Below are 15,335 nucleotides of genomic sequence, written 5' to 3' on the forward strand. Positions count from 1 at the left end.
GGTAAATTATCACCACCCATTTTCTAAGAGCTTATGCATGTTTCTTTCATATTTTCTACCAGCCAGACTCCCTGAGGCAGTAGAGATTCCAACTGTAAAGACAGAGCAGTGCAGACAAGCACTTCCATTTCATAAGTCTCACTTCAGTACCACTGAGTACTTCTACTGTCCACCTTCATGGATGACAGTATTAATACTGCCATGGGAAATGTGTAGCTGTCACAGATGAGTACTCGTTGAGTCTTTTAAGCTTCTAAAAGTAGTGTCAGACAGGGAGTAGAAAACTATGCTTGTTCTGAGGGATGCCATCATCTACAGTAGTGCTCATGGCACGACGGCGGTGATTAAGAAGCATTTGTGAACTGAAACATAGCTGAAGAGCTCTGCTTCCAGCTGAACCTTAGCGGTCACTTAGCTTCCTTTCCTCCCTGCACCGATGACTGCTTCTACTATAAGTTTCAACCTCATTCCAAAATGTTTTTAGCATAGGAAATAAGGTAATAAAATAAAACGAAACCACACATATTCAAGGACAAAACTCTAATATTACTGTTTAACTGTCATATATTAGTGCTGGTCTACAAAGTCCCTTCCACAATAATTGCAAGACTGTGTGTTCAATAACTTTTATAATAACTTGGTAATACTATGGGATTTTCACTGTGTTATATAAACTTTGTAGGTCTACATCTTTTCACAAATGATTTCGGAAGCAAATGTAGATTGCTGGGAACTGGGAACGTTTACCTCTGCACTTACTACATTAGGGACAGTGCTTTTCAATCTTAATCCCCATGAAGTTTACAGCACAGCTGAGGGGAGACTCCTATGCACCATGGAATGCTCAACACCCCTGCTTTCCATGACATACCACCTAAACAGACAACAGAATGAGCCTAGCACACGCCAGTGCTAACTACAGATGACTTTTCATGATGCACATCGGCTACCACCACTGTCACATACCCGTTTAAAGCTGCAGCTGTCCTGTGCCCACCCTCACAGCTTCTCCAGCTCTACATGACTGCTGTATAATACTGATGTTCACCATGCCAGAAGCAGAGCCCAGAAACAACAGGCATGTCCAGTTCCCAGATCGTTCTCTTATTGCTTGTTTTACCTCAAACTCAGGACTCCCCTTGTTTCTGCTCTTGGTTGCTTGAATAAGCTATGAATGCCCAACCCATTTTTAAGTGAAAAATGCTAAGCAGACTTGCATGAGTTCAAGCATACACTAAGCCCAAAATCAGCCCTGTCTTTCTATGGTACCCTGGGCACTCACCTGAATTCTTGCTTGATTCTCCATCAACTTAATTTTCTATATACAATTTCCTGTTTTTGTTGTCAAGCTTTGATGTTTCCCCTACCCATCTCTGTTATCTATTAAATATTTTTGTAAGTTGTAATATTTACTTCACTTGTTAGCAATTATCTTGGAGCTTTTCTTGGGACTTTTTCTGAATGTGTAGATTTTCATGACGTCAAATATCTTGTACTTGGCTCAACTGTAACTTTGGAGATATTTTTTTCTTTCTAGTCATTTTACTCTCATAGTTATCTACCAAACTATTTAATTTTCAAAAAAATAGCATTTGCTTTTGTATTTCAATCAGGTAAGGAAAGTCACTATTCTCCCCCCTTTGTCCCAGTTCCCCCTACCCCTTTTTTTAAAACAGGGTCTCTTTTTTGCCTTAGGAAGGATGCAGGCACTATCACTGGCCCTGCCTCTAACATCCACTGTTCTTTCAAACAAACACTGAATACTTATCAAGATACAGTAGTGTATGCCTATAATCCCAACATGCCAAACAACGAAACTGTTTCAAAAACAGAACAAAAACGATTTTCAAACACAAAAAAAACCAAAAAAACAAAAACAAAAAAAACCCAAACAATGAAACCCCCACCAGTAGGATTTAAGACAAAACAAAAATAGTTGAATGTGGGGATAGGATTTGTACACTAGACAGGGTAGTGAGAAGGAAGGAAAGGAAGAATAAACAGTGGACTACAAACTTAGTCAAACACTCTACCAAACTTTTCACCTAATTTAACAGAAATAAATAATAATAGTAATAATAATAATAATAATAGTGTTAAATAACCTCAGTAGTAGCTATATATATGCCAGGTCCTTTATTTCTCTATGTTGTGGTAATCCTAGAATAGAGTATTTTTCTTCTCTTTTATAAGGAAACTCAAACTTGGAAATTATATATAAATTACCTAAGATCACACTTAAAACAGTTGCCTACACTTGAAACTTCTGCTTTGGTTAGATGCTTATAAATATTCCACTACACAAGCTGCCAATAAACTCATCAACCTTCAACTGCACTCAATTTCTCTACATGTCAGTGGCAACCTCCATTAAAAATTAAAGTTGGTTCTATTGTTTTTGTCTTCTATTACTTCTTGCATTGTCAGTGAGAATCATCTTTCTCCATTCCATTGCATTTATGATTATGATTATGCAATGGCTTCACAACCACTGCCTGTCTCTTCCAATGCTCAGGAAACTCCACTACAGAAACTGAGTTCCCTTCACCTATACCTTCACCTAAATGTCTCACGTTGGATCTCACCACTATCTCCTAACATAAGAGCATAAATACAGAGTCAAAAACACTATCTTGGAATTGTTCTTTGATGTTATGCTGTTTGTTCAAATATATTATTTGAACAAAGAAACTATGTTTGATTTTTGGTTCTTCATTCAGTATAGTTAGTAGTCAACAACTGTGTGTGCTTTGTAAACAAAACAGTAGAATATCAAATATGTATATTAAAGAATAAATGAATTAGGAACAGGGGATCCATTCATGAAGCCCTGAGGGCTTAATCTATAGCAGTTCATAATGGCAAGTGTGGTAGCCCACACCTGTAATTTAGAGGTGTTGGTAGGAGGATGAGAAGTTCAACATTATTCTTAGGTATGTGACAAGTTCTAGGCTAAATTGGTACATGAATGAAATTAGCTAAACAGCTCACCTGTGATGCCAGGAAAACTAAAAGAGTCGTTTCGTTTTGCTTTTGAGAAAGGTGATAGTAAGCTCGTCATATCTAAAATGGGTAGCAGCTTTTGCATACATATTAGCACATATTTCTACAGCTTATTTAGATTTATTAGTGTTGGGGATATGATAAAAATTATTCAAGCAGAAATTTAAGAGTATTATTTCACTGTAGATTACAGTAACAAGTATGGGTTTAAAGTCTGCTAGTGAATTTTTACTTGCACATCCATTCTATAAACTGTTCTGAGACCAAAGCAGAAGAGACAGTGGGGCAATCCTTCAAAAGTGCCTTCACTTGCCACTTGTGGATTTTAAAAAGAATAGTAATGGAAACAGAAACCTGAAGTATAATTGTAATGTGTTGCCAGGGACCAGAAAAGTATATGAACCTTTCCTTAAGAATTTGGACATGAAGAAATAGGATACCATTTCCCAACCAAGCCAGACCTTGAATTCTAAGAACATAGGGCATTATTGTTGAAAACAAACTAAAAGAGCTATTTTTCACATCAACCTGAATCATTTTGGTTATTAACTCCTAATTTCCTTTATAAGACAGAAACACAAGAGCAGAAATGTAAGGCACAGTAAAGGCTGTAAGATGAGCCAGTTTCTTTTAGAAGTTTAGTAAACATTCATAATGGTGGTTATGATCCCAAATAATTATATGCATGCAAAGCAGTCCTTCAAAATACTCTGATCTCAGCATCTTTGGTTTCAGTATACTGAAAGGCTCAAAGTGTCTTTACAAATCCAGCCCTCTTTTCTGTACAGGGCGTGGGAGGTGAAGGACTCAAAGAATTCAGTAGGAAATGTCAGCTGTGGGCTCTGGAGAACCAAGCCTATGCATTCTTTCCGACACCTTGTACTCTGAGGTGCTGTGAGATCTCAGGGTTAAGCTGAGGTGTCATAAAGGAGGAAGGTGATCGTCACACAGGTCACAATCATGTAGCTGTGAGCAGGCCCAATGCTGCATAACACCTGGCACAGAGTCACATTATGTCCTCGCTTCAATTTATTTTAAATCTCACCAGTGTCACCTAAGTGAACAGTTATGGTTGTGGTGGCGCACACCTGTAATCTCAGCTTCCGGGGTAGGCTGAGACGAGACTGGCATGAGTTCCGGGCTACAGAGCAAGTTCCATGCCAGCCTGGGGTAAAGGACAACACCTCAAACACCTACCTCAATGTCTCAAACATATCGTTCCCAACTAATTCTCTAAAGCTGGGCCACATGAAGTGTACAGCCTTGAAGCTAAGAGTTCCTCCAGACTTCGGGTCAGTGTATTTGTAAGGGCCAGCGCCCAGGGGCTTAACTGAATTAGCGTCCCCTCCTGTGCACCTTCCCCAAACTAGCTCCATTTGACCTAAAGGGCTGTGGGAAGGTGCCGACCCAAACTTCCAACTGCAGCCCTTGTGAGGTGCTTCTCCAGAGTGGTTTCCTTCAAAACTCTTGCTTAAGGCGTCAGGTCGAACGAAGTAAAAACCCAGTAATCAACCCAAAGTTCGTAACTTAGAACTACAAATGTGTCAACCACCAAACTCGAAGTGAACATTTAACGGGTGCTCGGGCTGAGTCACAGCGCCTGGATCCTTCAGCGAGATGGGACACCACAGCTGTCAGAGGCAATGACAGCCCCAGCGAGCGCCCTCGTCGCCCAGCCCGCCCCGCCTCAGGCCCGAGTGTCGGCGGCCCCGCCCGCCTGCGGCCCTCAGGCTCCAGGGCCCCGGCTGCACCTCAGGATGTTGTCGGCGTAGGTGAGCAGCAGCTTGGAGGCCTCCAGAAAGGTCTCCGGGGTGTTCTGGCATAACTCGGCCACGGCCGGAGACGCAGAGCTCGACGAGCTGCCCAGTGTGGCCGACGCCATGGCTGAGCCGCGGCCTTCGCCACCTCGCGCTCCGCGGCCCGCACTGAGCAGGCGCTGAGGAGCGCCTAGGCCTCCGCAGAGGCCTGAGGCCAGGGGGCGGGGAGAGACGCCGAGGGGCGGGGCGTTCCGGGAGGGTTAGGGGCGGGGTTAGGGGCGGGGCGAGCCACCGAGAGGCGGGTTGTGAACGTTGGCTCACAGCGGGCCTGCCAGTGGAGGAGAGGGCTATGGTGACAGCTAGTGTTGGGTAGAGGCCCACGGATAATTGTACAGCCTTCTTTTTGCGGTAGATAAATGTCGTTTGTGGAAGAAAAGAGTCCAGAAGAAAGAGCAAGTTTGTTTTGTCTTTTTTGGGGAGGGAGGGGTTATGGGGAAGGGGGAGCGATCATGGACTGTGGCCTAGACTGGGCTCACAGTCCTGAATTCGCTGCAGTCCTGCCTCAAAATCTTTGATGACTGGTGTTTGGCTTCAGAAACAAAAGCATAGTTCAGAACTCTGCTAGGCTTCTGATTCATGTATTTTCTGAAATCTGTTGATGAACGTCACCTCGGTCGTTTCTCACAAGGTATGATTCTGCTGTATGGAGCATTTTTTAATCAGTGGGTTGGGGACTCAGTTTATCATGTCACCGGCGCAAAAGCCATATACAAGAATAGAATAAAATGAACGAGAATAAAGTTTATATATACATTGTATCTTTTGACTCATACAGGCGTATCGCTTACCAATTTCCTTAATTTATCTTCGAAAGTGAATCACCTCTTTAGTCCTGCCATGCTTCACCACACTGATGTCGCCGGCATCAACCCTGGGAATTGGCTCCAGCGCTCAGCTATATACCCAGCCTTCATTGCTTCTTTTTCTTCTTCAAGACAGGGTTTTTTTCTGCATAGCTCTGGTTAAACTAGAACTCAAGCTGCAGAGCAGGCTGGCCTTGAACTCAGATCTGCCTGACCTCTGCCTCCTGAGTACTGGGATTAAAGGCTTGTCCACTACCACTGGCTTTATTATTATTTTTTAATGTCGAAATGTCACTAAGGGTACACTTGACCTTGATTTTTAGTCAGACCTGGAGTCTTCCATATTCCACTCTCCTTAAATAGCTGGAATTACATGTAGGAACCACTAGACTTAGCTAGCAGCTATTTCTGGGCTTTGTATTTTAAAGATATTTACTTATGTAACCTCCTTTGGCACTTTATTATCTGTTGCTTTTTAATGTTTCTGGGCAATTTCTTTTGAGACTTTTCTAGAACTTCTGAATATTCATCTGTCAGATATACCTAAATGCTAAATGCTAGCATTTAGGTTTGTGGACCAACTTCAAGAATGTTGTTTTCAGCTCGGCATGTTGGCAAATCCCAAAACTTGGAAGGTAGAGGCAGGAGAATCAAAAGTTCAAGGTTAACTTTGGTTTAGTAGTGAGGTTGAGGCCAGCCTGGGCTTCACCAGACCCTGTCAACATACAAAATACACACACACACACACACACACACACACACACACACACACACACCCCTCTACCACTACCACCACTATCAAAAGACATGAAAGTTGGAGGGAGATGAAGGAAAAGGGGATTAAAACGGGAGGGGGGCAGTAAAGGTGACGGAAGAGAGATAATGGACGGACTGTGGCCAAAGACTATTATATATCTATGAGACTGTGAAAGCATCATTCTTAAAAAGAGACTATTATGTTTAACAAAGAGACTGCTATTAACTTTCGTTTAAACTTTTCATTGGCTAACTAGCAATTTCTTTTTGTGGCTCATAACAAAGTTACACTTAGGTTTTTGGCCCAGCTCCGAGTGCTATGTTCCCAGCTGTTTGCTTGTGATCCCAGTAAAAGGTAGAGGCAGGCCAGGGGGTGCAACTTGGTTGGAAGAAGTGCAGCACGGAAGTCAGGGTTTGCTATGTGTGCTCCTGCCTTACTTCTAGGTCACTCCCTCTGCTTGTGCTTGTGGTCAAGGATGTGAGTGTTCAACTTCCTGCTCTGGCTGCTGGGCCTGCTGGCATGCCACCACCCTTGACTCTAACCTTTGGAGCCATAAACCAAACTACATTGTTTTATAAGTCGCCTTGGTTGTGGTGTTTTATCACAACAGTAGAAAAGCTTAATATCCACAGAAACTAATACTGAGAGAGTGGGATACTGCTGTGGTGAATTTGACCATGTGGGGCGTTTTTTGGTCAGGGGAGGGTATTATGCAAGGATTTTGGAAGACTTGGGCTAGAAAACAAGATAAATTGTTCTGTTTGTAGAGCAAAGGAGCTCTGGGGAGCTTAACATTACAGCCAAAGCATGTGCTGGAGAGAGGAAGTTTCACCCAGTTGAGAAATTTGCACTGGAATAAAAGAAAAGGGTACTCTCTAGGCAATATCTCCCCCAGCAAAATGTATAGCTTATAAGACAGCCTAAAGCATTTTCTGATCCCAGAGAGTAATTGAAAAAAAAGTACTGTTGCTAATGTGATTCAAGCGACCCCATCCCTGGCTGGCAGCCACACTCGGCTGTGTTGTTCCCACAATGCCAGCTTTTGACTTGTAGGATACAAGAATGAGGGTTACAGATCCTACCTCTGTGGCTTGTGAGAGCCTCTGAGGCCAGATAACCTGTGGTAGGGAATTCTCTGCATGAAGATCCTGAGAGAGTAAGAGTTGTGGCAGACTGTGGTGTGGAGCTGTGAAAGGGAAGCTTGGGTTCCAGTGGAGATCACAAGATGTTGACGATATCAATGCTATGAGAAATCTGCCAAGGATTGAATAGAGAGAGTGGGACCAGCCCAAGAGAGAGATGTAGGCAACAGGCAGGAAAGCTAGAGGGTTGGAGCCCTTAACCGAAGACAGGGTTTGGTGTTTTGTTCTGCTAGGTAATGGTCATGGTTTGGTCCAGTATGTTCTTATTATGCCCCACTTGGGCCTTTTGGGATGGTAATGTGTGTCATATATTGGAAATATGTAATTTGCCTTATGATTTTACAGAAGGTTGCATTCTGAGATGCTTCACATCTTAGAAGAGACTCTGGACTTTTAAGCAGTGTTAAGACTGTGAAAGACTACAGGGACTTTTAAAGTTTCACTAAATGCATTTTGCATTATATGGCCAGGAGTCTATGAAGACCAGGGAGTTGGGTGTGGTGGTTTGAATGAACAATGTTCCCCACAGGCTCTAGTCAGTGGCCTAGTTTGGGGACATTTAGGTGGTACAGCCATGCTAGAAGAAGTACGTCACTGAAAGTAGTTGAGAAAACAACTTTATGTTTGCTCTCTTGGCTCCACATTTGTGATAAAGGATGTGAGCTTTCAGCTTCCTCCTCTAGCCACCATGCTTGCTGCCTGCTGACCTACTGTCCCAGTTGTAGACACTTGGCCCTCTGGAAATATAAGGCCTTTGCCTCTGAGCCATTTCTCCTACCCCTCATTTTTATTTTTAAGTGTGTGTGTTTGTGTGTGTGTGTGTGTGTGTGTGTGTGTGTGTGTGTGTGTGTAGCACATGCATACACATTCCTCTTCCATGGTATTTGGAGATCAGAGGACAATTTCTGGGAGTTGGCTTTTTTCTTCCACTGTTAAGAGTTCTGAAAATGGTCGTGAGCCCTATCCACCAATGGCTGAGCCGTGGTGATGTACACCTTTAATCCCATCCCTCAGGAGGCAGCGGCAGATGGAGCTCTGTGAGATTGAGGCCAGCCTGGACTACAGAGTGAATTCTAGGACAGCCAGGGCTGTAAAACCCTGTCTTGAAAAATCAAAACCAAATCAAACAACAACAACAAACCCAAACCAAGCAAAACACAGAAACAAGCAAGCAAGCACGCACGCACGCACGCACGCACGCACGCACGCACACAGAGAGAGAGAGAGAGAGCAAGCGCGCTGGAGAAATGGAATTCAGATTATCAAGCTATAAAGGTTAGTGGCAGGTGTCTTTATCTACTCAGTCAAACTTCTCAAATTTAGCCCTGGCCACAGCGGCCTGGTGTTTTGTCTGTATTGGACTCTTGCCTGTTGAAATGCCTGCTTCCCCCCAGTTACTTCACTTGTATTTACTCAGCTCACAGACTGAAGCCTAGGTTCCCTTCTTTGAATAATTTCCTGACTTAATGAGATAGCACTTGACCTCAGTCTCCTTTGGTTACAATAATATTACAAACAAGTTCAACTTGTTGGATAGGAACTTTATTTAATTGAGAACTGGATTTGGAAATAAAGTGTTGATCCAGAGAAATTCTAAGAGGAGGCTATGATAAACAGAACCAAGCTGAAGACTTTTGTTCATGAATACATGGTGACATGTTAGCAAACAATATGGTAGTAGTTCACATGCAGCTGTTATGATGTTATAAACTGCTTACCCCTTTCCAGACGGAAGCAAAATGATCAAAGAGAGAAATAGAAATGTAAGCCACAGCCTTGTCATACCACTTTGTTATGTGTGTGCATTGTTTCGAGAATTCTTCCCCTGGGAAGATGTAAACAAACACCCAGCCTCTTTATAAAGCACCAACAATAAATCAAAGCAAAATTCCCAAAGTGCGACTTACCTCTAAGTTTGTACAGCTCACCCTCAGAGCATGGGTTGCTCACAGGACTGTGGGAGACCCCACGGCATCTCCACCACCAAAAAGTTTCACGGCAGCATGGATGATGGCGTGACTTCTCCATGGCTGCATAGATAGAGTTCCTCTTTCAGCTACCCTTCCACAGTCTACATGCCCCAGCAACCTTTTGAGATCCGAGGCTGCCTGCAATGGGAGCAGTAAAACATGCAAATGGCCAAAAGGTATTTTCACTTCGGGGAGAGCATACTAAGCAAGTGGAGAGCCACTGGATCAGGAGCAAGTTGGCTTTTCCTAGACATTTTAGACAAAGTAGGCTTCCAAATAAATCCTATCCAAGACTAAACCGACCTCAGATCCTTTTTTCTACCGTTGGAAAGCTAGCATGTATGGTAACAACCTCAAGAGGTATCACCCACGAGAAAATATATTAGCATTACTACAAGGTTCAGGTGGAGCTCGAACAGTCAATCCTTTATCTGAAGAAAGTAAAGCTCGCACGCGGGACAGACTTGAACAGTTAATAAACAGTCCCTCGCTGTGTTGCTCCTTATTCTGCTTACCCACTACAGATTCAGTTATATTTATCTCTGAGCAAGTAAGTTAAACTTTTTGTAAGCTCAGAAATTTCCACTTCAGATACTGGGCATATTCCGTTCACTTCCTGTCATGGGTCAGCCATTAAAAGTTTTATTTTTACAGAAGTAGTTGTTAACATCATTTGCTATGGTAAATAAGAGTAAGGAAAAATGGAAATGAAGGAGACACCATAACCACTGCAGATCACTACAGACTTTAGGTTTTCTTTTGTTTTGTTTTAAAGACAAAGTCTTAAGGTTGGTAAGCCAGACTGGCTTTACACACACTACACAGCTGAGGACTGAGTTCCTGATCCTCTAACCCCACCCCCACTCCACCCCCCATCCCCGCCACCAAGTGCTGAAATAGCAGGCTCTACCATTATCTGATTTCTTTGCAAACCTTTAAAGTGGACGATCTATTCTGTTTTGTAATCAACGTCTCCTAACAAATTCTCAACGTCTCTGCACATTTCGACATATTCAGCCGTAGTATTGTTTTCATAGTTTGCGTGGCATTTAGATGTTTTCCCAAACGACCTCTTGTTTCAGGGGGAGTAGCATTCTGAAGAGTTCTATGAATACTTTCTACAGAGATACCAGGGAAGCCTGGGTTCCAGGCTACCGCTCTGTGTCCTCCTCGGAATGTGCTGGGGAAATGATAGCTTCCCTTATCTGGCGACACCGGAATATCTGGGCATTATCGCTGTGTGCTAAGGTGAGGTTTCCCAAGCAACCGAAACAGGTTCTGGAGCCAGAACAGCGGACTCCCAGCCCCGGAACCCGGCGGAAGTCCTTCTCCGCGGGTCTGACCTCCGACGCCAGAAGCCAGTCTCCGGGCGGAAGAAACGCTGCGCAGCAGACCAGCGTGCGCATGCGCACTCGGTGAGCGCCCGCAAAGGCTTGTTTCAGGTAGTTGCTGCGTTTCGCACCCGGGTTTCGGGGTAGGGGTGGAGGGCGTGACGTGGCCGTGGAGCCCTGAGAACTCCTAACACTGAGCTCGGGAAATAATGTCCGGCTTTCCTAACACCGCGGTGCTGTGCTGTGGCGGAGGGCGCCGGAAAAGCTAGCTGCCCTACACGGAAGTAGATAAAATGCTCTTCAAAGAATGGGGCCGAGGCGGCCTTTGTGCACTGACTTTAGCAATGCCACATAGACACAACCGACGCTCTACAGTAATCCTCCGTGAGCCTGAAGAAGGATGCCCCCTGCAGGGTGGGGTGGCTTTGTGAAATCCAGCGAACTTGCTGTCAGTTGACAGTCTGAGGGACCTCATAGATTACAAATAAAAGTTAAGTCCAAGCGAGTGTTGCATTTTTCTGTGGCTTTTAGCACATGACCTCAAGCACACCTAGGGTGTGTATGTAAGATCCTTCGATTGTTTAAACAAAAGTTGCTGTCTCTTGTGATCTGTTCCAGGAATGTGTTTCTGATCTTCTGAATTTCAACCATGTTGTCAAAGTGCTTGCAACATTTTCTAAAAGCCCATCTGTATCCAGCATCATATTGTTGGTTAATAAGCAAGCACAAGTTTTCTGGAAGTGTGCCAGCAGCCGGGTCGCGCAGGCGAGTTGTCATCACAGGCATTGGACTAGTGACACCACTTGGCGTTGGGACTCAACTAGTTTGGGATCGGCTTCTCCGAGGAGAAAGTGGAATTGTTTCTGTAGTTGGTGATGAGTACAAGAGTATTCCTTGCAGTGTAGCTGCTTTTGTACCAAGAGGTTCAGATAAAGGTCAGTTTAATGAACAAAACTTTGTGTCCAAATCAGATGCCAAGTCCATGTCCTCTCCCACCATCATGGCGGTCGGAGCAGCAGAGTTGGCCCTGAAAGACTCCGGCTGGTATCCAAAACTAGAAGCAGATCAGGTGGCTACTGGCGTTGCCATTGGCATGGGCATGGTTCCTCTGGAAGTTGTTTCTGAAACTGCTTTAATGTTTCAAACCAAAGGTTATAGTAAAGTAAGCCCATTCTTTGTCCCTAAGATTCTGATCAATATGGCTGCAGGCCAGGTCAGCATTCGCTACAAACTCAAAGGCCCCAATCATTCAGTGTCTACAGCCTGTACCACGGGTGCACATGCTGTGGGAGACTCTTTTAGACTTATAGCCCATGGTGACGCAGATGTGATGGTGGCTGGAGGCACAGACTCTTGTATTAGTCCGTTATCTCTCGCTGGGTTTTCCAGAGCCCGGGCTCTAAGCACGAACCCAGATCCTAAGCTGGCCTGCCGACCATTTCATCCAGAAAGAGATGGTTTTGTCATGGGTGAGGGAGCTGCTGTACTGGTGCTAGAAGAACATGAACATGCTGTTCAGAGAGGAGCCCGGATCTACGCAGAAGTTTTGGGTTATGGACTCTCAGGTGATGCTGGTCACATAACTGCCCCCGATCCTGAAGGAGAAGGTGCTTTAAGGTAAAAACTGGTCTTTCTGTTCAAAATAGTTTTTCCTCTTAGGATACTGTATTAAGGTACCATTGGAACTTCAAATTAAAAAATAAATTACCTAGTCTTGGTGTATAGTATATATCCTTAGAGCAAAGTTTTTTGTTTGTTTTTTTTAAAATTATTTGCTTGAAATGGTTGAAAACATTTGAAGATCTTTAGACAAAAATTGAATGGACTTTAGTTAGAACCAATAGAGTTGTGTCTTTGCTAGCTTCCTATGCCCCACCTTCTGTTTGGTAGTCATGAGTGCGCTCCCTTCCTCCGCCCCCCTCTGAACGTCAGGCCTGGAGAATGGAGGCAGACCTGCTAGCTGTGTCTGGGTGGATTCTGTTCTTTTCAAAGCAGCATCTGCAGGTCGCGAATCACCCAGGGGTCTTGCTGGCATGCCAGTTCTGACTGCGGTCTACGTTGACACTTAAGAGTCGACATGTGGGGGCTGGGGATTTAGCTCAGTGGTAGGGCGCTTGCCTAGCAAGCGCAAGGCCCTGGGTTCGGTCCCCAGCTCCGAAAAAAAAAAAGAACCAAAAAAAAAAAAAAAAAAAAAAAGAGTCGACATGTGGGGGCTGGGGATTTAGCTCAGTGGTAGGGCGCTTGCCTAGCAAGCGCAAGGCCCTGGGTTCGGTTCCCAGCTCCGAAATAAAGAAAGAAAAAAAAAAAAGAGTCGACATGTCTAACTAGCTCCAGTCTATCCAGTCTAAAGACCACACTTTGGGAAAAAGTCCTTGGTTATATGTTACCATCCAAGCTTAAACTTTATTTTATCCAATTGAATCAGCCAGACGTTTAGCAAGCTTTCCTATAATGGGACAAATACTAGCTAGCTACCTTTAGCTTTACGGCTAGTAGGGTCTCTGCTATGACACTCAGGATGGGCCCACCCAGTGTACCTGGAAACCTTATTTTACACAAGCTACTCAGGTGAACATCTCCTGTGATTAACGATCATGCGATACTTTTCTTCTCTTGCCAGATGCATGGCTGCTGCTGTAAAAGATGCAGGCGTATCACCTGATCAGATATCCTATGTCAACGCACATGCCACCTCCACACCACTGGGTGACGCTGCTGAGAACAGAGCCATCAAGAGGCTCTTTAGGGACCATGCTCGTGCCCTCGCCATATCCTCCACAAAGGGAGCCACGGGGCATCTTCTGGGAGCTGCAGGGGCAGTCGAGGCAGCTTTCACTGCACTGGCTTGTTACCATCACAAACTACCGCCAACTTTAAACCTGGATTGTACAGAGGCAGAATTTGATCTCAATTATGTTCCACTGGAGGCACAGGAATGGAAAACCGAGGGTCGATGTATTGGACTCACCAATTCCTTCGGGTTTGGTGGTACTAATGCGACACTTTGTATTGCTGGCATGTAAGCTTTGGCTTTCAATAGTCATAAATGTATAAATAGTATGCACATAAATGTCTTATCAGTGCCCAGGTGACTCTAGCCTACTTGGTATTTGTACAGTTCTTTGCTAGTGAACAGGCTACCTAGTACTTGTCGGTATTTTATAGCATCTTGGTGTCTCCTGTGAGATTTCAGTGGCAACTGTGACAACTAGAAATGTCTCTGGAGGACAGGATAGCCTGCACACAGAACTACTGATTTATATTTTTCTAACGCACTATTTCACCCATCCCTGTCCTTTTTAGATATTTATTTAGAGACTAGCTCCTCTGAGCAAGGCTGTGTTGCTTCATGGTGTAACTCTAGGGGCACCACTGTCATACAGCATATAGGGAGGAATGTAATACAAGTAGGAGTATGCATCATCAGGCAGCATCCTTTGAGGACAACTGTCAGTCAATTATGGCCTAGTCACCCCTGACCTGTGTAGGTCTCCTCAGTGGATTTTCCCCCAAGCTTTCATTTCTCTGAAGGAGGAAGTGAAGCTGATTTGGCATTTTTCTTGTCTTTTCTCATTTGTCCTTCCTTCCTTCCTTCCTTTCTCCTCCTCTTCTTCTCCTTCCTCCTCTTCTTCCTCCCCTTTCTCCTCTTCCTCCCCTCCCCCTTTCTCCTCTTCCCCTTCCTCCTCTTCTTCTCCTTCCTCCTCTTCTTCCTCCCCTTTCTCCTCTTCCTCCCCTTCCTCCTCTTCCCCTTTCTCCTCTTCCCCTTCCTCTTCCTCCCCTTCCTCCTCCTCTTCCTCCCCTTCCTCCTCTTCCTCCCCTTCCTCCTCCTCTTCCTCCCCTTCCTCCTCTTCCTCCCCTTCCTCCTCCTCTTCCTCCCCTTCCTCCTCTTCCTCCCCTTCCTCCTCCCCTCCTCCCCTTCCTCCCCTTCCTCCTCCTCTTCCTCCTCCCCTCCTCCTCTTCCTCTTCCTCCCCCTCTTCCTCCTCTTCCTCTTCTTTCTCCTCTTCCTCCTCCTCTTCCTCCTCTACTTCTTTGAGACTGGGTTTCTCTTGGAACTCATTCTATAAACCCTGGCTGGCCTTGAACTCAACAAAGATCTGTTTGCCTCTGCCTCCCAAGTGCTACTATTAAAGGTGTACACCACCATGGTCTGGCTGGTTTGGCATTTCTCATTCTGGGGATATTTGTGTTGTGGTGAATGGGCATAGAGATCTTTTGAAAAACTCTTAGTAAACCAGGCCACCTCCCCTTAGTCCACCTCTAACTGTGTGACTGTGACAGTGTTCTCCAAGCTTCCCACTGCCAGGGTAACAAGTTCTTCAGAGGTGACAGCCAGCTAGGGAGGCACTTGGAAGGCAGGGCTTTTATCGCTCTTCTGAGTAAGTGCTTTCATTTCCATGCAGACCCTCAAGTCCACGGTGACGTGGAGCTTCATTCAGGTGTCTACATTTCCCTGGCCCAGTAACACCTTCAATGCCTTTCTGTCCCCGTACTGTTTCATGATCTTTATTTTG

General features: G+C 44.7%; 2 protein-coding genes across 8 annotated transcripts in view; one reads left to right on the forward strand and one right to left on the reverse strand.

Moving 5' to 3' along the window:
- The window catches only part of Ngly1 (N-glycanase 1), a 56,503-nt gene extending 45,927 nt beyond the window's left edge, over window positions 1-10,576 (reverse strand). For 2 of the 5 annotated variants that reach the window (NM_001414987.1, NM_001014136.2), the window contains exon 1: window positions 4,755-4,927. In NM_001414987.1, coding sequence (NP_001401916.1) covers window positions 4,755-4,885 — 131 coding nt within the window. In that variant the 5' untranslated portion in view covers window positions 4,886-4,927. Of the gene's footprint in view, window positions 1-4,754; window positions 5,009-9,429; window positions 9,631-10,425 lie in introns of those variants that run through there. The other 3 variants (XM_039093451.2, XM_039093450.2, XM_039093452.2) reach the window with 3 other exon arrangements.
- Window positions 10,577-10,775: 199 nt separating this feature from the next.
- Oxsm (3-oxoacyl-ACP synthase, mitochondrial) lies at window positions 10,776-14,969 on the forward strand. Of its 3 annotated transcripts, none has more exons than XM_039093089.2 (3): window positions 10,776-10,907; window positions 11,442-12,440; window positions 13,444-14,969. In XM_039093089.2, exons 2-3 carry the CDS (start codon window positions 11,473-11,475, stop codon window positions 13,844-13,846), a joined length of 1,371 nt encoding a protein of 456 aa, XP_038949017.1. In that variant the 5' UTR covers window positions 10,776-10,907; window positions 11,442-11,472; the 3' UTR covers window positions 13,847-14,969. The 3 variants fall into 3 exon arrangements, with proteins under 3 accessions (XP_038949017.1, XP_006251773.1, NP_001093978.1); XM_006251711.4 differs by having other exon boundaries at window positions 10,799-10,934; NM_001100508.1 differs by lacking the exon at window positions 10,776-10,907 and having other exon boundaries at window positions 11,219-12,440; window positions 13,444-14,965.
- Window positions 14,970-15,335: the final 366 nt, after the last annotated feature.

Source organism: Rattus norvegicus, chromosome 15, assembly GCF_036323735.1.
Source record: "Rattus norvegicus strain BN/NHsdMcwi chromosome 15, GRCr8, whole genome shotgun sequence".
In the NCBI taxonomy this organism is placed as follows: Eukaryota; Metazoa; Chordata; class Mammalia; order Rodentia; family Muridae; genus Rattus; species Rattus norvegicus.

Coding starts and splice junctions, on each gene's coding strand:
- Oxsm (XM_039093089.2), top strand. CDS start 11,473: ATGTTGTCAAAGTGCTTGCAACATTTTCTAAAAGCCCATCTGTATCCA. Junction 12,441..13,443: donor GAAGGAGAAGGTGCTTTAAG/GTAAAAACTGGT, acceptor TTCTCTTGCCAG/ATGCATGGCTGCTGCTGTAA.